This window comes from Mobula birostris, chromosome 25, assembly GCF_030028105.1.
Source record: "Mobula birostris isolate sMobBir1 chromosome 25, sMobBir1.hap1, whole genome shotgun sequence".
Lineage (NCBI taxonomy): Eukaryota > Metazoa > Chordata > Chondrichthyes > Myliobatiformes > Myliobatidae > Mobula > Mobula birostris.
The window spans coordinates 17,941,141-17,967,726 of NC_092394.1; the positions used below are offsets into that span (position 1 = coordinate 17,941,141).

General features: G+C 39.9%; 2 protein-coding genes across 3 annotated transcripts in view; both read right to left on the reverse strand.

Annotated features, from left to right (window-relative positions):
• tada2a (transcriptional adaptor 2A) overlaps nt 1–8,020 on the reverse strand; it is a 52,753-nt gene extending 44,733 nt beyond the window's left edge. The window contains exon 1 of one of the 2 annotated variants that reach the window (XM_072243614.1): nt 7,813–8,020. In XM_072243614.1, coding sequence (XP_072099715.1) covers nt 7,813–7,837 — 25 coding nt within the window. In that variant the 5' untranslated portion in view covers nt 7,838–8,020. The remainder of the gene's footprint in view (nt 1–7,812) is intronic. The other variant, XM_072243615.1, reaches the window with a different exon arrangement.
• Nucleotides 8,021–8,746: 726 nt separating this feature from the next.
• The window catches only part of LOC140187848 (nuclear pore membrane glycoprotein 210-like), a 148,068-nt gene continuing 130,228 nt past the window's right edge, over nt 8,747–26,586 (reverse strand). The window contains exons 38-40 of the mRNA XM_072243645.1: nt 23,113–23,223; nt 18,672–18,740; nt 8,747–8,832 (exon numbers count right to left, since the gene is read on the reverse strand). Of these exons, the coding sequence (XP_072099746.1) occupies nt 8,747–8,832; nt 18,672–18,740; nt 23,113–23,223 (266 nt within the window). The remainder of the gene's footprint in view (nt 8,833–18,671; nt 18,741–23,112; nt 23,224–26,586) is intronic.

Consider the following 26,586-nt stretch of genomic DNA (forward strand, 5'->3'; position numbering starts at 1 on the left):
CAGAAATGCCAGGCGGGATAATTGAATGCTTCTCTTGTGGGATGTGGGAAGGCAGGGAGATCTCCAGTGTCCCTTATGACTACAACTACAAAAAGTACATCCAGCTGCATTAAGGAGATCGAGCTGGAACTGGATGAACTCTGGATCATTCAGTAAACTGTAGGGTTGATAGGACATATAGAGAGGTAGTTACACCCAAGGTGCAGGACACAGGAAACTGGCTGACAGTCAAGAACGGGAAAGGGGATAAGGAGCCAGTGCAGAGTACCCTGTGGCTATCCCCCTCAACAAAAGGTGCTATTAAAAAGTATTTACACCCTTTGGAACTTTTTTACAACACTGAATCACAGTGGATTTAATTTGGCTTTTTTTGGGCACTGATCAACAGAAAAAGACTTTCGTGTCAAAATGAAAACAGATCTCTACACAGTGATTTAAATAAATTACAAATATAAACGAAATAATTGATTGCATTAGTATTCACCCCCTTTAATATGACACACCAAATCATAACTTATGCAGCCAATTGGTTTTAGAAGTCACATTATTAGTTCAATGGGGATCAACTGCGTGCTGTCAAGGTGTTGCAATTACTTGTAGTAAAAATACACCAGAATCTGGAAGATCTAACTGCTGGTGAGTCAGTATCCTGGCAAAACTTACACCATGACGACTAAAGTACACTCCAGGCAACTCCATGAAAAGGTTACTGAAAAGCACAAGTCAGGAAATGGATCCAAGAAACTGAAAGAATATGGTACAGCTATAAATCTGCCCTGAGCAGGCTGTCCTCAAAAACTGAGTGAACGTGCAAGAAGGGGACTAGTGAGGGAGGCCACCAAAAGACCTGACAACTCTGGAGCAGTTACAAGCTTCAGTGGCTGAGATGGGAGTGACTGTGTGATGAAGTTTAAGGGTGTTGGGGAAGTAAGAAATGATTCTCTGATTCTGTTAAATAGCGGGTTAAAATTAGGTGCCAGCTTGTGTATGTTCTGTTCTGTGAAAAGTTGGAGAGACTGTCCTTGACTGAAAAGAAAACTGCCTTCAGTTTGTTTAGATTAACAGCTCATAGCTGTCCCTTTGAGAATGATCTGTGGGCTGCATTCACACATGCTGCATACATCATGTCTTATGAGTTCACATATTGAACTATGTTCCTGCCTTTGTCTATTCAAGTTTTAATGATAAGGCAAGAAGTTGTCTGTAATTAAAACCCGTGATTTAGTGTACTCTCTTATCTTGGTAATTAAGTTTTGTTGCAACTGATTTGGTGGGAATATCCATGAAACTGACTGTTCTTTGCTTCGCCAGTTCTATAAAATGTCATGTTTCTGAGTGTTAGACAGAAAGCTCATTTCAAGCGGCCAGAGAGACAGAAGTCCTGTCTCTCTGATGTTCAGGCTCTGAGTTTTTCTCACCAACTGAGTTCAAACAAATAAACAGGTGAAAATCTGAAGTAAAGACTTGTGCGTGGTGTGATTATTTGGTCCGGCAAATTTAAGTTTACATGTGCATACAAAAACTGTTGCATAGGTGCTTCACCAGTCGCAGCTTTATGGGAGAGTGGCAAAGAGAGACTCTAATATCAGCTGAAAGAAGGTTCTATGGTCTGATGAAAACAAAATTGAGCTTTCTGGCCATCAGACTAGTAAGCCAGACACTGCACATCATCAAAAACACACCATTCCTACTGTGAAGCATGGTGGTGACAGCATCATGCTGTGGAGATCATTCACTGCAGCAGGCCCTGGAAGGCTTGTGAAGGTAGAGGATAAAATGAATGCAGCAAAATACAGGGAAATCCTGATACAGTCTGCAAGAGAATGGTGACCTGGGAGAAGATCTATTTTCCAGCAAGACAATGACAATAAGCACAAAGCCAAAGCTACACAGGATGGTTTAAAAACAACAAAGTTAACATCCTGGACTGGCTAAGTCAGAGTCCAGACCTCAATCCAATTGAGAATTCGTGGCTGGATTTGAAAAGGGCTGTACACTCACTATACCCATACAATCTAACAGAGCTTGAGCATTTTGAAAAGAAGAACGATGAAAAATTGCACTGTCCAGATGTGCAAAGCTGATAAAGGCCTATGCACAGATTCAAGGCTATAATAGCTGCCAAAGGTGCATTTACTAAATACTCACATGAAGGGGGTGAGTAATTATTGTGTTTAATAATTGAAATAAATTTTGACCAAGTTGTTTTCACTTTGATACGAAGAGTCTTTTTCTGTTGATCAGTGTTTTTTTAAGAAAAATCCAAATTAAATCTATTGTGATTCAATGTTGTAAAACAATGGCATGAAAACTTCTGGCGGGGGGGGGGGGGAGTACTTTTTTATTGGCACTATATATCATTTTGGATACTGTTGAGGGAGTTGACCTATCAGAGGAAAGGCACAGTGGTTGGGTCTCTGGCAGAGAGTCCAGCTTAATGACTTGGAAGTGGTGGTGGGGGGGGGGGGGGGAAGAGAAAAGGCATGTTGTGGTGATGGGGGATTTGTTAGATAGAGGAACAGACGGGAGGTTCTGTGAGATTCCTAGATGGTATGTTGCCTCCTGGGTGCCAAGGTCTAGGACATCCTGGATCAAGCCCTCCATTCTTAAGTGGAAGGGGGAACAGCCAGAGGTGGTGGTCCATGTAGGAACCAATGGCATGGGTAGGATGAGTGAAGAGGTTCTGAGAAGGGAATTGATGGGAGTTAGGTGCTAAGTTAAAGGTCAGGACCTCCAGGGTTGTGATCTCAGGATTACTACCTGTGCCATGTGCTACTGAGACCAGAAGTAGGAAGATTATACAGTTTAATATGCGGCCAAGGGATTGGTGTAGGAGGGAGAGCATAAGGTTTTTGGATCATTGAGCTTTCTTCCAGGGAAGGTGGGAGCGGAACCAGAGGGGGACTAATATCCTAGTGGGAATGTTTGTTAATGCTGCATGCTGGGGTTTAAACTAGAGTTGTAGCGGGATGGGAATCAGAGTGCCAGAACAGTTAGCGGAGAGATTGTGGAGGCAGACGTTGGTAAGACCTCAGATAAAGTTAGGAATCATAAAGTTGAGCATGGTGTGATTAGTGTCTTCAGCTATGTATACTTCAATGTGAGAAGTATCGGAAGAAAGGCGGATGATAGTGCTGAAGATGAGGTAGCTGGTTTACAAACAAAGGCAATGTGTAGTGTGGAGAAGCTGTTGATGGAGCAAAATTGCTGTCAACAGGACGAGCTGCAACATAAAAGGCGGACAAAATCGAAAAGGATGAATACAAGACTGAAGGTGTTATATCTGAATGTGTGCAGCGTATGAAATAAGGTAGATGAACCTCATTTGCAGATTGGCATGTATGATGTAGGCACCACTGAATAATGGCTGAAGGAAGATTATAGCTGGGAGCTTAATATCCAAGAGTACACACTGTATCAAAAGCATGTGCAGAAAGGCAGAGGGGGTAGCATTGCTCTGTTGATAAAAAAAAATTAAACCAAATCATTAGAAAGAGGTGAGATAGGGGTTGGAAGGTGTTGAATCATTATGGATAGAGTTAAGGAACTCCAAGGGTAAAAACACCCTGATGGGAGTTGTATACAGACCCCCAAATGGTAGTAAGGATGTAGTCTACAAATGACAACAGGCGATTGAAAATACATGCGAAAAGGCCAATGGGGGATTAACAGTCATGGAGGATTTCAGTATGCAGGTAGATTGGGAAAATCAGGTTGATGCTGGATTCCAAGAGGGGGGGATTTCTAGAATGCCAGTGAGATGGCTTTTCAGAGCAGCTTCTGGATGAGCCTACTAGGGGATCAGCTATTCTGGATTGGGTGTTGAGCAATGAACTGGAATTGATTAGAGAGCTTAAGGTAAAAGAACCCTTCGGGCAAGTGATCATAAACAAAGTGTAAAAGAAAGGCCAAAGTGGATTATTGGACTGCTGGAAAACAATGCTGAAGAGGTGGTAAAGGGGAACAATGAGATAGTGGAAGAACTGAATCAATATTTTGCATCAGCCTTCACTGTGGAAGACATGAGCAGTAAGACGGAAGTTCAGGTGTCAGAGAGCATGAAGTGTGTCAAATTACCATAACTAGAGAGAAGGTTCTTGGGGAAACTGAAAGGTCTGAAGGTAGATAAGTCACCAGGACCAGATGGAGTACACCCTGGAGTTCTAAAAGTGATGGCTGAAGAGATCGTGGAGCTATTAGTACAGATTTCAAGAATCACTAGAATGGTTCTGAAAGACTGGAAAATTGCAAATGTCACTCCACTCTTCAAGAAGGGAGAAAGGCAGAAGAAAGGAAACGTTAGGCCAGTTAGTCAACCTCAAGGTACTTGGGAGGATCATAATGGGCAGCAGTCAGCTTAGTTTCCTCAAAGGAAAATCTAGCCTGACGAATCTGTTGGAATTCTTTGAAGAAATAACGAGCAAGATAGACAAAGGAGAATTGGTTGTTGTGTACTTGGATTTTCAGGCCTTTGACAAGGTGTCACGCTTGAGGCTGCTTAACAAGCTATGAGCCCATGGTATTGCAGGAAAGCTTTTAGCGTGGATAAAGCAGTGGCTGATGGGCAGCAGGCCAAGAGTAGGAATAAAGGGAGCCTTTTCTGACTGGCTGCTGTTGACTAGTGGTGTTCCACAGGGGTCTGTGTTGGGACCGATTCTTTTTGCGTATATGTCAATAATTTAGATGATGGAATTGATGACTCTGCAGTTTGCAGACGACATGAAGATAGGTGGAGAGGTAGGTAGGTAGAAGTAGAGAGGCTACAGAAGGACTTAGAAAGATTAGGAGAATGGGCAAAGAAATGGCAGATGGAATACAGTGTCAGGAAGTGTATAGTCACGCACTTTGGTAGAAGAAATGAAAGGGCTGACTTTTTTCTAAATGGAGAGAAAATACAGAAACAGGTGCAAAGGGACTTGGGAGTCCTTGTGCAGGATTCCCTAAAGGTTAACTTGCAGGTTGAGTCTGTGGTGAGGAAGGCAAATACAATGTTAGCATTCATTTCAAGAGGACTAGAATATAAAAGGAAGGATGTAATGTTGAAACTTTATAAAGCACTGATGAAGCTCTCTTGCAGTACTGTGAGCAGGTTTGGTCCCCTTATCTTAGGAAGGGTGTGCTGAAACTAGAGAAGTTTCAAAGGAGGTTCACAAAAAAATGATTCCGGGATTAAATGACTAGTTATATGAAGAGCGTTTAATGGCTCTGGGCCTGTATTCACTAGAATTCAGAAGAGTGAGGGGTGACCTTATTCAAACCTATCAAATGGTGAAAGCCCTTGATAGAGCGGATGTGGAGAGAATGGTACCTATGGTGGAAGAGTCTAGGACTAGAGGGGCATCCTTTTAGAACTGAGATGAGGAGGAATTTCTTTAGCCAGAGAGTGGTGAATCTGTAGAATTCTTTGCCACAAGCAGCTGTGGAGGTAAAGTCTTTATGTATACTTAAGGCAGAGGTTGATGGGGTCTTGATTGGTCAGGACATGAAGGGATTTGAGAAGGCAGGAGATTGGGACTGGGAGGAAAATTGGATCAGACATGATGAAATGATGGAGCAGACACTATGAACCAAATGGCATATCGTATGGTCTTGCCAGAAAAATTGATGAAGGCGAGGCAGTGAATGTTGTCTACATGGACTTCAGCAAGGCCCTTGACAAGGACCTGCAAGGGAAGTTGGTCAGGAAGGTTCAATCACTTACTTCAGGATGAAGTAGTAAATTAGATTACACACTGGCTTTGTGAGAGAAGCCATAGTTTGTTTGTAGATGGTTGCCTCTGACTGGTGGCCTGTGACTAGCAGTGTGCAGCAAAGGTTGGAGCTGCGTCTGTTGGTGTTTGTCATCTATATCACCGATCTGAATGGTAATGTTCATCCAAAACATGTGGATTAGAAAATTTACAAATGACACCAAGATTAGGACAGCGAGAATGGCTATCAAAGCTCGCAGTGGGATCTGGACCAGCTGAAAAAATGAGCTGAAAATGGCAGATGAAATTTAATGCAGACAAGTGTGAGATGTTGCACTTTGGGAAGATAAACCAAGGGAGGACTTGCATGTTAAAGGATAGGGCACTGAGGGATGCAGTAGAACAGGGGCTTCTGGCAATATAAATCCATAATTCCTTCTAAGCAGCAGCATAAGTAGAGCTTTTGACACATTGGCCTTCATAAGTATTGAGTGCATGAGTTGGGATGTTATGTTGAAGTTGCACAAGACATTGGCGAGGCCTAATTTGGAGTATCATGTCCAGTTCTGGCTGCCTACCTACAGGAAAGATGTAATATTGAAAGAGTGCAGAGAAAACTTGCAGGGATGTTGCCAGGACTTGAATTACTGGGAAAGGATATAAGGGTTGGGACTTTATTCCCTGGAGCATAGGAGGATGGGAGGGATTTGATAGAAGTATACAAAACCATAAGGGATATCACCATCATCAGGTGCCGTGCCCAGTTTGACTGCCATGGCCCACACACTCCTATTTCCAGTCAAGTGGATCAATTCATTGGTATTCATTTCCATGACGGATATAGACAAGGTAAATTCAAGCAGGATTTTTTCCGCTGGTGTTTGGTGGGACTCAAACCAGAGGTCATGGGTTAAGGGGGAAAGGTGAAATGTTTAAGCGGAACATGATTGGAACGTCTTAGTTCAGAGGGTGTTGAGAGTCTGGAAAGAACTGTCAGCACAAATGGTGGATGTGGGGTTAATTTAAACATCTAAGAGAAATTTGGATAGTTACATGTGGGGGGGGGGGAACAGAGAGAATTTGGAGGGCTATGGTCCAGGTGCAGGTTGATGGGACTAGGCAGGATAATAGTTTGACATGGATCAGAAAAGTCAAAGGGTCTGTTCCTGTGCTGTAGTGTTCTGACTCTACGACTCTACGTCAATGCACTAATTGTAATGAAATGGATCTGTATGGACAATGTACTTTAATACATTATGACAATAGTAAATCAATTAAAAAATCATGACAATATAAAAGACTGCACATATTTACAGTACAATCCTTTTTCATTTTAAAGGGCCTCGAGACTTAAAAGAATTTCTCATGCAAATACCAAGTAGCACTCTAACTGAATGAAAGGACTCTATAAAATACCTGAATACTTAGACATCCAATGTTTCAGTGGGATATTGATCTATTTACCCAATGATAGCATGGAAGTGTCATGTTGGAAATCAAGAAGATCAAAACACAAATATTCTCCTTACCCATGCCAATTTGCCATGCACTATTGTTTATTTGCCCTGAACTTTTCAAGTACACATTGTTGTTTTACCTTATTCAAACTGATTGTACTGTGTAATGTTTTGAACTGTATAAGCTAGAATGCAAGACATTTGCCACTGTATCTTAGTCCATGTGACAATAAACTAAAATCAGGAAAAAAAAATCACCTGTATTTCAGGTGAATTTCATTAATTTACAAGAAGATAACACGTGGGATAAAGATTAGGGCACAAGGTCCGTCTGCCATTCAAGATGACAGTTAATCTGATTTCTGGTCTCGATTTTTTATTTTCCTGCCTGATCTCCCTGGTACTTTTGGGGGGGGGGTGATTTATAGTAGGGAGGGAGGAGTTGGGAATCTATTAGCAGAGTTCCCTCAGCCACACCAACCCCATCCAATGAAACTAAGCTTAACTGGCATTGGGGTGAGAGCGGAACGCCCGGCGCCTCAGCCGCCAGCACCCTCCTCCGTTCCAGACACGGGTCTGCGGCTTCCCCCCACCAGGTCGTTGGGGGGCGAGGGGGCGAGGGGGCGAGGGGGCGAGGGGGGTGGGTTACAGGGAAGTTTACTCACTGCCAAATGGCGCCAGCCGGTCCATGTTTCGCAAACCTCCGTCAACTCTGGACGCAAGACGGCAGCAAGCACTGTGAAACGATCAGACAAAATCCGCTGCCGCAGCTCTCCTTCAGAAAACCCGCTTTGCCGCTACTGGGCCAAACCACTTTCCCCTCCGCATCGCCATTTTGAGTTTTACATATATGTTCGACGGCCCGCCCGCAAAATGTCTGCTCTGTCAATCAGGATGATTGACAGACGCGTAACCGATCAGAAATAGGGATGCCGCAGTTGCACCCGCCCACAATTATGACGTATTTTTGCGCAAATTTTAAAACTTTTGCCATGAGACCCAGCGTTGCTATGAGTGGCTGAATGTTTGTGGAATTTAGAGTTTAAGGCTGTTGCTTATTTGTACTGTATGTGACTTTAATTATTGAAATATAAATTGAGTAGGTAAAGGGGCATGCATAGCTTTCACTTCCTGGATTTATTTTAATTTTTGAAACAAGAATTTTATTTGCGCAATTGTACCTTATCCAAAGCAGAATTGTTTTTTCTCATAAATATTCTTAGTTATATATGTAGTACTTGGTAAATGATGCGCTAGCATTGGATGAGTAAGTATTACGAAAAGACGTTTTGAAGGATTAAACAAGAAAGATAGATTATGGTAAATTATCGGGATCCCACAAAAAAATTGAAAAGAAAGAATAACTTTGAGCAATGTTAATGGAGGATAACACGTGGGATATTTAGTAAACCTGTTGTTTTACAATTTCGGTTCAATTTTGATCTCTGGTGCAATTTGCGTGTTTTCCACGTTATTCTTGTGACTGGGTTTGTGCAAATAGAAACAGAAACGCTAGAAACACGCATCGGATTAGACCGCTTTTTTGGGGGGGAATTAAAAAAACAGTTAACGTTTCGGTTCGAAGATTTTTCGTTGAGCTCAGATGATGGCTGATTTGTTGTTTCCAGCAACTTTCTGTTTTATCGCTGAAGTGTTGTACTGGAGTTCAGGTTTAACATGAGCAACTAAGAATGTAGGTAGACAGTTGGGTAAATGATTATTGCAGGTGAATATTTCTCATAACAAACATGTCGCAAATGTCGTCATGCTTATTTTGTTCACGTAGTATTATTTAATTCCTCGATATGCTCTGCCAGACCGACTGAACTTTTGTATGCTGCATTGCCAAAGAAACCACTTGACAATTCTGAGCAGAGGATCTATTTCTTGAAGAGATGAAGTTGGAGAAATAAATGCAATTGTCGTATTTTCCTGCTTAATGGGTTTAAATGACAGATATTCGCTTGCAACAAACTGTTCATCTTGAACTATGAATTGCAAGTCTCCCCACTCCCCCCCCCCATGCCTAGCGATACTCCCAACAAGCAGGAGACTCAAAAGCTTGAAGACCCACGCCTTAAGATTCAACAACAGCTTCTTCCCCACTGCAGTCAGGTTCTTAAACTGAACTAAAAGCCTTAACACTACCTTGCAGCGTATGTGTTTTTCCCCCTCAATCCTGCACAGGTTTTGTTTATTTTGCATATAGTTGCTTGTAATTTATGATAACTTACATTTATCCTGGTCATATAATGTTCTTTGCTGTTGCTCCAAACAATTAAACTTTCATGCCATTTATAGCTTGTGTATGTATGCCTATGATAATTAACTTGAACTGAATGCTTTTGGTAAAGTGCAACAAAGGAAGAGACCATATAATAGTAGGATACTGAATGATGTGAAGGAATTGATCCTTAAAGGTTGCAGATCAAATTAATATGGAATCAAAAGTATTTATAAGCCAAATCATTAATTTTTTTAATATTTCAAAATATACATTATATGCAATATCCACAATCAATACTCATACAGCCTGGTATGGAAACACCACTGCCCTTGCACAGAAAATCCTACAAGAAGTAGTGGATACAGGTCATTCCATCAGGGGTAAAGCCCTCCCCACCACTGAGCACATCTACACAAAACATTGTAACAGGAAAGCAGCATTCATCATCAGGGACCCCACCACCCAGGACATGCTCTCTTCTCACTGCTGCCATCAAGATGAAGGTACTGTACAGGAATCTTAGGTCTCACACCACTGGGTTCAGGAATGGTTATTACCCCTCAACCATCAGGCTCTTAACTGAAGAGGATAATTTCACTCAACTTCACTTGCTCCATCATTGAAATGTTCCCACAACCTATGGACTCACTTTCAAAGACCCTTCATCTCATCATCTCGATATTTATTATTTATTTATTATTGTTTCTTTTTGTATTTTCAGTTTGTTGTCTTGTGCACACTGGTTGAACACCCATGTTGGTGTGGTCTTTAATTGATTCTATTATGGTTATTATTCTGATATGGAGTTACAGGTATTGAATATGTCTGCAAGAAATGGATCTCAGGGTTGTATATGGTGACATATATGTACTTAGATAATAAATCTACATTGAATTTTTGAAGTCTTTATGTATTCACTGTACCATCTTTTCAATACATTCTCTTATCAACACCACTCATATTCCCTCTTTAATACATCTGTGAAGTGCTTGAGAATGCTAAGGAGGGCCCTGAACCTCGGAGTTTGATGGTCAAAGGTGTTTCTCTACCAAAAAAGATAGTGGAGCAAGGTTCAGTGGAATGGAACACTGCATGGCACCGAGAACAAGTCCATCCTTTACAACCCCAGGACAAAGTGACAGCTGGTTCCTGCCCACTCCGGGTCTACAACAGCTTGATGCAGCCACACACAAAGGATGGTTACATCATTGAGTATGTTTATCCACCCTTTCCCTGAAGATCTGTACAACACGATCAGATGGATGTAACTCGTTCTGGATCTTCAGTTGAAAAGAAAAAATGGCTTAAGTGTCTTCCATGGGTAATGGCTATACTGTGTCATGTATAGCAACACTGAGAATATCTAACACCTACTCCCACATTGAACCTCTGTTTCACATTGGGTATCTGCTCTAACCAATCCTTGCCAGGCACCCTGGCTCCTGTGAAGCAAATTCCCAACCCCTTCAGATTGTTAAACCTAATAGTGAAAGGAAGGAGGATTGGTCAGGCCAGATGCTAGAGAATATGGTCTCAATCTTGCTGAGACTAGCTCTGGCCCAAGGTCAGCAAGGATGAGGCCATATTCTCTGGTTAGGTCAAACTGGTTGGAGGTTCTAATCAATCTGCAGTTCGGCAGTGAGTCTGAGAATAAAATCCATATACAGTGTCGCTTTAATCTGACAGCCTCCACAGCCTAGTCTCTTATTCCTGTATTCTTCTTGATAAATTCAGCATAAGCTTAATACAAACAATACAGAGGAAAGTATGCAGCCATTGATTACATTACCACAGCTTGAGAACTGCATACAGTTCTGGTCATCACGTTATGGAAAGGTGCTAGTATAGTACACTGGAAAGAATACATAAGATATTTATAAGGACTTTGCCAGAGCAGAAGAAATTTACCTTTGAAGAAAGATTTTTTTGAAACAGAAGTTGTTTAGAAGATATTAGACTGTATGAACCCTATACAAAGCAAAAGGGAAGGGTGTGCTCCCCAAGAAATAGATTTATTATAATTGTCAAAGGATTAGAAAGGAATGGTGGAACGAGTATTTTACTCAGAGGATGTTGGCAGCCTGGAACTCACTGTCCTGAACTGTGATAGTGCCAGACACTTGTCGCGTTTAGTGAAGAGCTGGGATTTGACCTAGTGCAGGAAGGTGGGAGTTAATTCCTTTGTACTGGCGTTAACAAAGATGGGCCAAATGGGCTTCTTCTACATCATACATTTACTATAATTTTAACTTTTAAGCAGGCATATCCTTAACAGCAATGATCAGATTGCGTCGGAAAACACAGTTCTATCGCCTTAAAGGGTGCAATCGGTATAATCTCTGTGTTGTACAGTGGACTGTAATGATTCTTGCAAACACCTCACTTATTAAGACCTCCATATTCCTCTCCCATTCCAAAACGGTATTTGGAAAAAAAGAAATATTCATAAACCTCTCAAAAGAAGAGCATGTTTGCTCACAAGCCTTACAAAAATGATCTTAAAAAAATCCTGGAACTGACGATCTGAAATTAAACAAATATTTTGAGGATTCTATTTCTTGTTTGCTTTCTGTTGCTGGGAGTAGATTGCCATCTGCTGGTTATAACAGATTTTTAGAAACATTAAAAATGCTGGTGGAATGCAGCAGGCCAAGCATTTTTTGTGTGTTGCTTGAATTTCCAGCATCTGCAGATTTTCTCATGTTTGCGTTTAGAAACATTACCTTGGATAACTTTTGGATTTAGTTTTTCAATTTTAAAACTTCCATCTCTTCCCCATCCCCACCAATTCATTGACCCTTTGCTGACAAGGAAATGGCCAAAATTCAGTTGTGTATAATGACAGGTCTTTAATCGGTCAAAAGATTGTCAGTTGGCCATGCCGGAATATTTGAAACACTTTCCCTTTGTAGATTCCCACTAGGAAACAAAATTATCCAATTTGTTTTCCAAGGCTGCAGTACTATCATCTCTGTAGTAGATGATCTGCAAAACTTTACTGCCAAATTCATCGTTCATGAAAATCATTCCAGAAAATGTGTTTGAGGTACAGTATACAGTTAGATATCTCAGTACACATGTGAACTGGAGAGTGCTATGAAGAAGCAATGGGCAGTGTAAATTTTATTATGAAATTAATTCATAATTAAACAACATACCAACAACATGAGCTACTCAATTTAACAGTGAATCAGCAAATACTGCTTTTGAAACCATGAATTATTCTAGTTAATGGTACATGCGCAGATTTTTGGTCTCTATCTTAAAGGACATTAAAATAATGTCCTTGAAGATACAGAGCAAGCAGTCCGGTTCCGTGCTGATTCTAATTCTTTTTGCTTTGTGTGTGATTGCTTCTACAAGTTCATAGCTGAAAATCATTCGTCAGAATGTTAACATAGAAAGCTTATCGATAGACAAATAAATAACATTTGCTACAGAATAAGAACTTATATTTTAATGTCACTTTTAAGCACATCTATTTAAACTTATGGGATTTATTGCAGAAAAGATATTTAAGTTGCTGAACAATTTTTTTATAGAAATGACAAATGTGAATCGCTTTGCTTGTGAAGGACAATTCTGCAATAGTTTGAAAGAAATTTGACACTCTCCTATTTGCTGCAAGTGCCCACCAGCACCATTCAGAACCATATGGCAGTGATAAGTCATCAGAATGACTTTACATTTATGAAGGTACTTCAAAATAGAAAGTGAAACCCATTTCAAATTGTTTTGGGTTTACACAAATCTCTTGGTACTTGAATTTCAGAAACTTTGTATTACAACTAGGGAGGATTGAAATGAGATTGGCAAGAAGGGTTGGATCCTAAGCAGAAGCGTGGCAATTGAGAGGCAGGATAGTAACAGAAAATACAGTGAAAGTAAATTGAAGGGGCAGAACAGGAAGGATCATGATGAGCAGTGATTAAATTGCATTTACTTCAATGCAGGTAAGTCTGACAGGTAAGGGGTGAATTTAAGGCATGGATACCTACGGAGGATTGGCATGTTATAGCCATTAGAGAAACATGGTTAAGGGTAGGACAGGAGTGGCAGCTTAATGTTCCGAGATACACGTGCTTTAGGCAAGATAGAAGGGAAAAGAGGAGTGGGTGTTGTCTTTTTTGTCACTTTGGGACGAGTGACCATCGTTCTGTTAGTTTTAAAATAGTTATAGAAAGGGTCAGAACTGGTTCGCAGGGGTTTGAGTTCAGAATTAGGGTGAGGTGAATTTTGACAGCATTAGACAGGAGCTTTCAAAGGTTGATTGGGTTAGATTGTTTGTGTGCACAGGGACCTCAGGCCAGTGAGAGGTTTTAAAAGAGAGATAGCAAGAGTTCAAGGACTACACGTTCCCATCATTAAAGTTGAAAGCAAAGCTGCGAGGAGTTGGGAACTCTCGATGTCATGGAATATTGCAACTCTGGTCAAGAAAAAGAAGGCAGCTGGAAAGCGTTCTGAAGGATAAGATATACAGGGCACGATTTGATTATTGGTAGCCAGTGTGGCTTTGTGCATGGGAAATCTTGTCATAAATTTTAATCATCTTTTTGATGAAGTGATGGGGGGGGTGGGATTAATGAAGGGAGGTCAGTCGACATAGTATATGTTGATTTCAGTAATGCTTTTGATAAAAGTTCTGTATGGCAGGCTGCTGTGCAAGATCAAATCACATGACATCCAGGAAGAGCTAGGAAACTGGTTACAAATTGGCAGGATGGAAGGAAACAAAGGTTGATGATGGAAGGATGTTTCTCAGTCTGGTGGTCTGCGACTAGTGGTGTGTCCCAGGGTCTGGTTGGGCCCACTGTTCTATGTCATCTACATCAACAATTTGGATAATGTATAAAGAATAAGTATTAGGTTTGCAGATGACATAAATATAGGTGGTGCCAGAGATGGTGAAGAAGAGTATTAAATGTTGCAGCTGGATCTTGATTAGCTGGGTATGTGGGCTGTGAAATGACAAATGAAATAGATAAATATATTTTGTAAGGACGTATCAAGATCAGACTTCTACATTGAAAAGGAGGATAAGTGGGTACTGTTGTAGAACAGAGAAACCTTGAAGCATAGTTCCATTAAAATGGAGTCACAGGTAGACAGGGCAGTGAAGAAGGCTTTTGATGTGCTGGTCTTCATCAGGCAGGGGATTGAATATAGGAGTTGGGAGGTTACGTTGTTACTGTACAAGACATCGGTAAGGCAACACTTTGAGTATTCTGCTTAGTTTTGGTTATCCTGTTACAGGAAAGACATGATTAAATTGGAGAAGAGCAAAAAAAATTATAAGGATGTTTCCAGGTCTCGAGGGACTGAGTTTATCGGGAAAGGTTAGACAGGCTGGGCCTTCCCTCCTGGAGCGCAGGAGACTGACAGCCATCTCATAGAATATCAATATGAAATTACAAGGGGTGTAAGTAAGGTTAGTGTTCTTTTTCCAAGCTTGGGGAATTGAAAACTAGAGAACATAGTTTTAAAGTTAGAGGTGAAAGGTTTAATAAGAACCTGAAAGACAACTTTCTTTACACAGTGCGTGGTAGATACAGGGACAAGCTACCCGAGGAAATGGTTGAGGCAGGTAAGTCAAATACCTGTTGGAAGCACATGGACAGGTATATGAAATTTAGTGGGATATGGCTCAAGTGCTGGGAAATGGGATTGGCTTGAATATACACCTTGGTGGGCATGGGCACATTTGAACCAAAAGGCTTTTTTCCATGCTATATAACTCCATGACTCTAAGTCTCACACAAATTCCGTGTATTTTTTACTAGGTTTTTTAAAAACTCAATAATAAGGTCTGTTGGAAAATAACCAATTTGCAAGTTTACTTGAGGACAAGGTGTCTAATCACCCTCTCATAATGTAGCATCTTAATACATCAGATGTAAACAATACCTACCTCACTGCCATATTTAAAGAGCGGCATATGGAAAAATAGATTCATCATCAAAGATACCACAATTTGAGGTAAAAATAAAAAAAGGCAAGGAAAAATGTCAAGGCTGTTTTATCACTTATATTTATATTTTGCTAATTATCTTTAATAGTACATGACTTTAACGTTTCTGAGGTCCAACTTGGTAATTCTATATGGGGAAAAAACCTTAAAGTCTTTATATTTTTGTCTGTTGCAGCTAAGTCAGGGAGGAAAATAACATTCAGAAGTGAAAGATCAAGTGAATAATTTTGGCACGTCAAAGACAATGTTATTCTTTCAAACTGATCTTTTGATGAGGTCTGTTTATTTTTAGCAATATGTTAAAGATACTTGTTAAATTGCTCTTTACACCATAAATCTCCTTCATTGTGTGTTTGAAGCATTAGAAATGAAAATTAACTTTTTATACCCAATTTATAGTGGATTAAACAGAACTAAAATCAGAAGTTTCAGTTACAAACTCCAAAGTCTAAATGTAAAGATACATGCTGTAAATTTCCCTTTGAGTACTAACACATCTAAAACAGACATTCAATGTTAAATTACCTACAACAACAACAAAACATTCTTGTGTTTGTACAACAATCAAGATTCAATCCTGGAACAACACAAAAGATAGCATGACAGTAATATTTATATTATACAGCTTCCAACCATCAACTTAAGATAAACTAAGGAGTACTATGAATAGAGAGAAGAAGAAACTTTTTTTTTTGCTAAGCATAGAACTCTTTGTAAAATGTAACAATGAACAACAATTTGCAGTAGGTGGATAGTATTCTGTTTCGGTACAGGGTACGGTGATTGTTTACCATCACCTAGAAGTTTGATATAAATATAAACCAAAAAAGTATAATTTTTCTCTTGCTGATTTTCTTTTAAGTGAGAAATGACATTCTCCACAGCACACACCAATTACACTCCCAATATTCATGGTAATTATGTTAATTTATGCCACCAAATATTGACAAAGCACATGTTCCCTTCCAAGGCAGGTTATTCATCAAATTTTGAGTGGTAACGAAGACCATATTGCAGAGATAATTTCTAGGATTTCAAGTGAAATGATAGTGTGTCTCATCATAACCTGAAGTTAAAATCTTTAACAGAACTGTCTTAAATGCAGTCAGAGTCATAATTTAGTTGTCTGCTTCTAAAAATAAAACTACTTAATAGGGACAAGATTAAATGTGCTTGTATTTTAAACACACTGACAAAATGCAGTCATATTCACAAAAGTAATTCTCACTGCCAGATAGTAACTAATTGCACTGCCTTCCCACGAGTGTTTGTTACCGTACACTCCAAAGCCAAGACTGCAGATATCGCCTTCGGGGATTATTACAATGAGGTGTTGAAGTGGAACCTAAATTACAGAGAAAATATAAAATAAACCTTTGATATCTCATATGGTATAACATTTTCTGACAGACCAGGTTTTAATTCTGTTTGACTTAATGACAATTACACGATCAGGTGAATTTCATTTAGGTCAGCACATTTGTGTATTATTTTATTTCTTCCTGTAAACCAAAATTCTCCCTTCACTTAAACTGTTGATCTTTTTTTAAAGCATATTACGATCTCAACAATTTCATTTTACTTCAGAATAAAACAACAATGTATGTACAAGAAGACTATGCAAATGCTAACCTTATGGACTATCTGCCATTTTTGCTGAACAAGTCCAAATGTACCTGAAGGTGACAGCACAGGTAGATAGGGTGGTAAAGATGGTGTACAAGATGCTTGCCTTCATTAGCCAGGCATAGAGTATGAGTATTTGGAAGTCTTTGTTCAATTTTATAAAAACATTGGTTAATCCAAAGCTGGATACTGTTTTGAGTTGCAACATTACAGGAATGATGTGATTGCATGGAGGAGGGTGCACAGGAGATACACCAGGATGTTGCCTGAGATGGAATGTTTCACTTATGAGGAAAGACTGGAGAAGATGTTTTTCTTGGAGTAAAAGGGGATGGGGAGGATCTTGAGAGAGGTTTAAAGTGAAGAATCAGATATTCAGAAGTGTTTACTTTCTATGGTGGCTGCAACCTGGAGTATACTGCCTTTGAAGGTGGTGGTGGCAGGTACTCAAACATTTAAGCAGCATCTGAAGGTATACTTAAATAACCAAGATATAGAAATGCTGATAAATTGAATTGGCATTGATAGAACATCTTGGTTGTCATAGACATGATGTGGTGAATGACCAGTTTCTGTGCTGTATGACTCTGAACCCCTGGAGAAATTGTATTGGTCCTGAAAAAGTCAAAGATTGGCTGGAGAAGGCACTTTTATCTCACTGAGTCAAGGATTGTATCAATTTTAGTGAGAAGGCCAAGCAACCGCCTGTTTTTTTCAACGTACTTCTGGCTCCACATTTAGATAAGTAATTATCTAAAAAAAACCTTACATTTTCTTTAAAGACAAAATAATTTTACTGCATAAGGTCTGATAAAACTTAATCCAACAAGTATCCCTGGTGTCCAATCCTCTATTACCTGACAACTATGAGCTTCAGCTCTCCATGTAGAATGTTGTGAATATTGACGGTATTTTCATTATATCAGAGCTCTCTTGGAATCACTCTGTCCAGAAAATTTTAGGTTCAAAAACCATTAAATTTGTAGTTCAGTGCAGTTTTGTAGTACAGGGCATATATTCTTTCAAATATTATAAACTAATATATCATGGTCCATTCTATAAGATTCAATCTTATAAATAGTTGTACATCATCCCATTGGTAATTCACGGCATTTATGTTTATTTGATATTGTGTTGCTAAAACTGGCTGCCATATTGTTGTCTCAAAGAAAATTATGGGAATCACTGTGTGATTTGAATGCCTGTTTATGTTTCTTCATACAAGAAACCTGCAACAACTTTGTCCTAACCTGTTATCACTGTGCAGATGATGTATAAAGGACATTGAAACCCTGTTTTATAGAATTTTCATTTGAGCCCACTTCTGAGTGAAGTTTATGGCCTTGAGCACTCATTTTTAGCTTTACTTTCAAGGTTATGCTAAAGTAAAGATCAGTTAAAGGAAGATGAAAATTAGAAAAAGAGCATGAATTTGATAAAAGCACATTGCACCATTCTTAAGTCATGGCAAATCCTTTCACAACACTCCCTCCATAAAAAGAAAGTTGTGTCCACTCATAAGAAACAAATGTAGAAGCCAATTTGCACTTTGTGAAATGAAAACTCAAATTTGAACCAATCAATTCTTTTTTCTGCCTTGTCTATTTCATATAGGTCCAAATGATTATTAATATAACTAAAGCTCAAAGCCCTATAGTATAAGTAGTACCACTGTGGCCGTAGCTTTAATTCTCTACATTTACCTGTCTGTTGCGTTGATGAAACATAGATCACAGGAATAGTCTGTATCCTTGTCAAGAAGGCATTATAAGCTACAAGAAAATAATAAGTTACAGTTATCATTTGCAGTACTGTATTTTATATTAACTAAAACAATTCTTTAAACTTCTGTGCCTCGGGTAAAATTCACTGTAATCACTTGGATAAAAATAACTAACTCTTCACTTGAAAATCTCCGATAATAAACATGACATTTAAAGGGCACATAAAATTGAATTTTGAATAGGTAAGGTATTTCTAATATTCTTCAGACTGGCTGCTCATGCATTCCATAATCTACAGGAGTTAACTTTTCCCATGTTAAACCATCCCATGCTACATAACCAAACTTTCTCATACCATCATCCAATGACTATAAGTAAATGTAAATGGTTTGCTTCCAGACTTGGTGATGCTACATAGTACATTTCACAGAAAATTTGTACAGACATTGGAGAATGTATCAACTTGATTTTTCCTTTTACTCTGAGAGAATTATTTAGAGTCATAGAGTAATAGGAAACTACAATATAGAAACAGGCCCTTCGGCCCAAATAATCTGTGTCAAACTATTAATCTGCCTAGTCCTATTGACCTGCACCAGAGCCCTCCCATGTACCTATCGAAATTTCTATTAAATGATAAAATCAAACCCACATTCACCACTTCTGCTGGCAGCTCATTCCACACTCTCACCACCCACTGAGTGAAGAAGTTTTCCCTCAAGTTCCCCTGAAACATTTCACCTCTCACCCTTAACGCATGACGATGTTTCACCAGAGTCAGCAGTTTGTTTTAAGGGTAAGAAGCAAAGATGGTAAGATTAGGGAACCCTTGTTAACAAAGGAAGTTGAAGATTTGATCAAAAATAAGAAAGAAGCATATGTCTGGTATAGGTATTTGGTATCAAGTGAGTCCCTTGAGGTGGATGGATTTGATGATCCACTGTCATTTTGTTTCTGGGATGTGGCACTGTCATTTTGTTTCTAAGATCCAACTCAGTTTAATACAAGGAGAGAATGTAAGAGAGAACTTAAGAAAGGAATTAGGTAGGCAAAAACGGGACGTTAACTGACCTTGGCAAGGTCAAGGAAAATCAGAAAACCTCATAGATATATTAGAAGCAATTGAAAGAGTAGTTGGTCCTTTTAGGGATCAGAAAGAAATCCTATCTGTGGAGCAGTGGCTGTGAGTAAGATCCTAAATCTCATCTGTATTCACTAGGGAGAGGATGATGGAAAGTTAGGGGAAGGATTCACTGATATCTTGGAATATGTTTGTGTCAGGAAGGAGGAAATGTTACTGATTTCTTGCACACATTAGGGTGGATAAATCCCTAAGACATGATGGGATCTATCCCAGCATAGTATGGGAGGTAAGGAAGGAGAATTCTGGGCTTCTAACTAAGATTAGCTGTCCTTAACAAAGATGGAGTAATGTTGCTGGGAAAAAAGACAATGGGAATAAGCCAGGAAGCTACAGGCCTGTGAACCTTACATCAATAGTAGAGAAATTACCAGAAAAAAATTCAAAGGGACAGAATTTATGGTTACTTGGAAAGATGGGGACTGATGAGGAAAACTGGATCCAGAATTGGCTTTTTGATAGGAGAGTGGTCATTGTGAATTCTGACTGGCAGTGCAGCATAGGGATCAGGGCTGGGACCATTACTGTTTATCATATACCTAAATGACTTGGATGAGAATGTTGATGGACAGATCAATAAGCTTCTAGATGACACAAAAATTGGCAGAGTAGTAGATAGTGAAGAAGGTTGTGGAAGGACATAGAGGACACTGATCAGCTGGAAAGTTGGGTGGAGCAGTAGCAGATGGAACTTAATCCAAGTTTGAGAAAATACATTTTAGGATGTCAAATTATGACAGGGTGAATACAGGGTGAGTACATAGAGACTTTGGGTGTATGTTCACAGCTCATTAAAAATGGTGAGACAGGTGGCTAGGATAGTGAAGAAAATATTTGGAATGTTCATTTCATAGGCCAAGGCATAGAGTATAAAAGTTGGGATGCAACATTGCAGCTGTACAATATACCGATTAGGCTGCACTTGGACTATTGGTGTACAGCTCTGGTCACCTCACTACAGAAAGTATGAGGTAGCATTAGAAATAATGAGAAGAGAAGAGATTCACCAGGATGTTGTCTGCAATGGAAGGCTTTACTTTTAAGCACAAATTAGAGAGGCTGTGTATTCTCACTGGAATATAAGAGGTGAAGGTTGAACTTTCGGAGGTTTATAAAATTATAAAGGTCTTAGAAAGATTCCTGGAGTGAACATAGAACATAGAATAGTACAGCACAGTACAGGGCCTTTGGCCCACAATGTTGTGCGGACCCTTAAACCCTGCCTCCTATATAACCGCCCACCTTGAATTCCTCCATATTAGATTATGAGGACACGCAGTCCTCTTTTATTGTCATTTAGTAATGCATGCATTAAGAAATGATACAATGTTTTTCCAGAATGATATCACAGAAACACATGACAAACCGACTTAAAAACTGACAAAAACCACATAATTATAACATATAGTTACAATAGTGCAAAGCAATACCATAATTTGATAAGAACAGACCATGGGCACGGTAAAAGTCTCAAAGTCTCTCGAAAGTCCCATCATCTCACGCAGATGGTGAACCTCCAGCGCCGCAAACTTGCCGATGCAGCATCCTGGAAGCATTCGACCACAGTCCAACTCCGAGTCCGTCCGAAAACTCCGAGCCTCCGACTAGCTCTCCGACACCGAGCACCATTTCTGCTGAGCGCTTCGACCCTGGCCCTGGCAACAGGCAATAGGCAAAGCCGAGGATTTGGGGCCTTCCCCTCCGGGGATTCTCGATCACATAGTAGCAGTGGCAGCGAAGCGGGCATTTCAGAAGTTTCTCCAGGTGTTCCTCTGTGCTTCTCATGGCTGCCTTCATCAAATCAGGAATGTGCATGGCCCCCTAGTTAACACATATCGATATGATTCAGAACGGCAGTGCGTGCTGCGTCGCGCCGCCATCTTCTCCTGTCCAGTAGTCTCTTAAATTTCACTAGTGTATCTGCCTCCACCACTGACTCAGGCAGTGCATTCCACACACCAACCAATCTCTGAGTAAAAAACCTTCCCCTAATATCCCCCTTGAACTTCCCACCCCTTACCTTAAAGCCATGTCCTCTTGTATTGAGCAGTGGTGCCCTGGGGAAGAGGCGCTGGCTGTCCATTCTATCTATTCCTTTCAATATCTTGTATACCTCTATCATGTCTCCTTTCATCCTCCTTCTCTCCAAAGAGTAAAGCCCTAGCTCCCTTAATATCTGATCATAATGCATGCTCTCTAAACCTGGCAGCATCCTGGTAAATCTCCTCTGTAACGTTTCCAATGCTTCCACATCCTTCCTATAGTGAGGCAACCAGAACTGGACACAGTACTCCAAGTGTGGCCTAATTTTATAGAGCTGCATCATTACCTCTCGACTCTTAAACTCTATCCCTCGACTTATGAAAGCTAACACCCCATAAGCTTTTATGGGGTGGGGAAGCACAAAGCTACAGAGTACAGGTTTGTCAGAGGAGAGTAATTTAAAGGAGATCTGAAGGTAATGTTTTCATACAGAAGGCCATGGTAACATTGAATGAGCTACCAGAAGAAGTGGTAGAGGTAGATATAATGTTTAAAAAGCATTTGGACAAGAACTTGTATAGATGAGCTGCAGAGGGATACAGATCTAAAGGCGGCAATTGGAGTTGGTGTGGATAGGAATTACAGTTAGTAAGGCCAATTTGGGCTGTGCTTATTTCCCTGCCATACAACTCTATGAAAGGAAAAACGCAGTGCTAAATGAGGGGAGAAAGTGTCTTTGAGGGTTATGGTTAAAACAAGACAGAAACATCATTATTTGCACTACATTTGATGAATATAGTCATTATCTGGAGCCTTCTAAATCAAGCAAATTTATCAGTAACGAACATCAAATAATGTCAATAAAATATACCTTTTCTTTCATGAAAATGCAACAACACATAACTGCCATCTGTTGCTAAGGCACCAGTTCATACTCTTCTGACATTTTACAATCTGTGGCAGAATTCTTTAAACTGATACTGTACAAATTTTCAGTTATTAAAGTACAGCTGTTCTGGTCATGGCATCAGTAACTGCCAATGACAAACGATGCAATGGTACTCAACATATTTTGCAACAATGCCAATGGGACTTTTTCAATTTGTTAAAACTCTGTGCAAAGATCAAATGCAAGAAGGTTTTGTGCTATCTATATGTTTTAGCCCTTCATTTGGTAGTGTAATTTCCAAGTTTAGCAGAGCAAGAAACCTCCACTTGAATGTGATACAGTGAAACAAACAACAGAAGGCAATAAATATGACTGAATTAGTATTTAAATATTGGTACAGTATTTACCAATAAAGATGACTGCTGTTGTAGCCAGGACTGCAAATAAGGTGAACATCAGAACCTGGTAGGATTCTACTAGCTGATCAAAGAACGTAGGTTCCTCGAAAGGTAAATCTGCTATAACATATACAAAATAACTTTTCATTGGTTAGACTAAGATTCTTAAACTGCCATACAGTGATCCTAAATAATTAGATGTATTTAGTCAAATCACATTATCTTTGTAATGGAATTGGATAATTTGACAAAAAGCTTTTAACCTATACAAAAATGAAGCCATCAAATTGCATGTCACACCACAGTTTTTGTGACTTCATGCAGTTATTCAAAAACACGTACATAGGAAATGAATATACACTTAAAATCTTTCACTTACCATTTCTACCAGAAAAGATTAGATTATGCTATTGGTTCCTCTTTGTAAATCAAACTAAAAGGATATTAACTCCACTTTCTTATTTAAAAAAACTATTTACTTTAAGATAAATATTTGTGAAAACAGTAGGAAGTGGGAATTCCATAACTCACTGTGTATGAATAAATAAATTAATATATCTATACCATATGCTCCTACTCTCTGGCTGACATGCCTGGCAGAACCTAAATAACATCAGTGAGTAATAGTGTTACTGTTTCACTGTCCAGGTTTTTTGTAATTGTTTATATATTTTACCTATTAAAGTGATGATGACAATAATCAGAATTATTTTTAACTTTCCAGGGTGAATGATGGGGAATAAATAAGGTGGATGCAAAAATCAGAGCAGAACTGCAGAAATAGCGACCAAAGGTAAATGACTAACTTTGAAAGTGCAAACAGAGATTCAGCCCCAAAGGTGGAAATGTTGAAAGGGAGTGGAGTATTACAAGGACATTAATAAAGATTTTCTGATACAATGGGATGAAGTACTCAAGGTGGCAAAGTCAATACGTGGCCCAGTATTCTGGTTTAGCTATTCATATGATAGGAAAGATTACAATAGACAATAGACAACAGGTGCAGGAGTAGGCCATGCTGCCCTTCGAGCCAGCACCACCATTCACTCTGATCATGGCTGATCATCCACTATCAGCATCCAGTTTCTGCCTTCTCCCCATAACCTTTGATTCCGCTATCTTTAAGAGCTCTATCCATCTCTTTCTTGAAAACATCCAGAGACTTGGCCTCCACTGCCTTCTGGGGCAGAGCATTCCACATATCCACCACTCTCTGGGTGAAAAAGTTTTTCCTCAACTCTGTTCTAAATGGTCTACCCCTTATTCTTAAACTGTGGCCTCTGGTTCTGGACTCACCCATCAGCGGGAACATGCTTCCTGCTTTCAGCATGTCCAATCCCTTAATAATCTTATATGTTTCAATCAGATCCCCTCTCATCCTTCTAAATTCCAGTGTATACAAGCCCAGTCACTCCAATCTTTCAACATATGACAGTCCCGCCATCCCGGGAATTAACCTTGTGAACCTACGCTGCACGCCCTCAATAGCAAGAATGTCCTTCCTCAAATTTGGAGACCAAAACTGCACACAATACTCCAGGTGTGGTCTCACCAGGGCCCTGTACAGCTGCAGAAGGACCTCTTTGCTCCTATACTCAGTTCCCCTTGTTATGAAGGCCAGCATGCCATTAGCTTTCTTCACTGCCTGCTGTACCTGCATGCTTGCTTTCAGTGACTGATGTACAAGAACACCTAGATCTCATTGTACTTCCCCTTTTCCTAACTTGACTCCATTTAGATAATAATCTTCCTTCCTGTTCTTTACCACCAAAGTGGATAACCTCACATTTATCCACATTAAACTGCATCTGCCATGCATCTGCCCACTCATCCAGCCTGTCCAAGTCACCCTGCATTCTCATAACATCCTCCTCACATTTCACACTGCCACCCAGCTTTGTGTCATCCGCAAATTTGCTAATGTTACTTTTAACTCCCTCATCTAAATCATTAATATATATTGTAAACAGCTGCAGTCCCAGCACTGAACCCTGCGGTACCCCACTGGTCACCGCCTGCCATTCCGAAAGGGACCTGTTAATCGCTACTCTTTGTTTTCTGTCAGCCAGCCAATTTTCAATCCATGTCAGTACTCTGGACCCAATACCATGTGCCCTAATTTTGCCCACTAATCTCCTATGTGGGACTTTATCAAAGGCTTTCTGAAAGTCCAGGTACACTACATCCACTGGCTCTCCCTTGTCCATTTTCATAGTTACATCCTCAAAAAATTCCAGAAGATTAGTCAAGCATGATTTCCCCTTCCATGCTGACTCAGACCTATCCTGTTACTGCCATCCAAATGTGTTGTAATTTCATCTTTTATAATTGACTCCAGCATCTTTCCCACCACCGACGTCAGGCTAACCAGTCTATAATTCCATTTTCTCTCTCCCTCCTTTCTTGAAAAGTGGGCAACATTAGCCACCCTCCAATCCACAGGAACTGATCCTGAATCTATAGAACATCGGAAAATGATTACCAATGTGTCCACGATTTCTAAAGCCACTTCCTTAAGTACCTGGGATGCAGACCATCAGGTCCCGGGGAATTATCAGCCTTTAGACCCAACAGTCTATCCAACACCATTTCCTTCAGTTCATCCATTACCCTAGGTTCTTTGGCCACTGTTATATCTGGGAGATTGTTTGTGTCTTCCCTAGTGAAGGCAGATCCAAAGTACCTGTTCTACTCGTCTGCCATTTCCTTGTTCCCCATAATAAATTCACTCTTTTCTGTCTCCAAAGGCCCAATTTTGGTCTTAACTATTTTTTTCCTTTTCACATACCTAAAGAAGCTTTTACTATCCTCCTTTATATTCTTGGCTAGTTTACCTTTCTAGCTCATTTTTTCTCCATGTATTACCTTTTTAGCTATCTTCTGTTGCTCTTTAAAAGTTTTCCAATCCTCCGGCTTCCCACTCATCTTTGCTATGTTATACTTCTTCTCTTTTATCCTTACTGTCCTTGACTTCCCTTGTCAGCCATGGCCTCCCCTTACTCCCCTTAGGATCTTTCTTCCTCTTTGGAATGAACTGAACCTACACCTTCTGCATTATTCCCAGAAATACCTGCCATTGTTGTTCCACTGTCATCCCTGCTAGGGATTACAGAAGGGTGAGGAAATAATGGACCCAAAGAATGTAATCCATTGTGTTGAAATCACAAGAGATGAGGCCACTTGATGTGATGGAGTCACAGAAAAGTACAGCAAAGAAACAGGCCCTATGGCCCATGTAGTCCATGCCAAACTATTTAAACTGCTTACTCCCATCGACCTGCACAGGGACCATAGCCCTCCACACCCCTACCATCCATGCACCTATCCAAACTTCTCTTAAACATTGAAATCGAGCTCGCATGCATCACTTGTGCTGGCAGAGTGTTCCAAACTCTCATGACCCACTGAGTGAAGAATGAGGAAAGAAAGCTGTGGTTATCCCTGAGAAAAAATATAATGATACTTGGGTGCCTTGATTAGTTC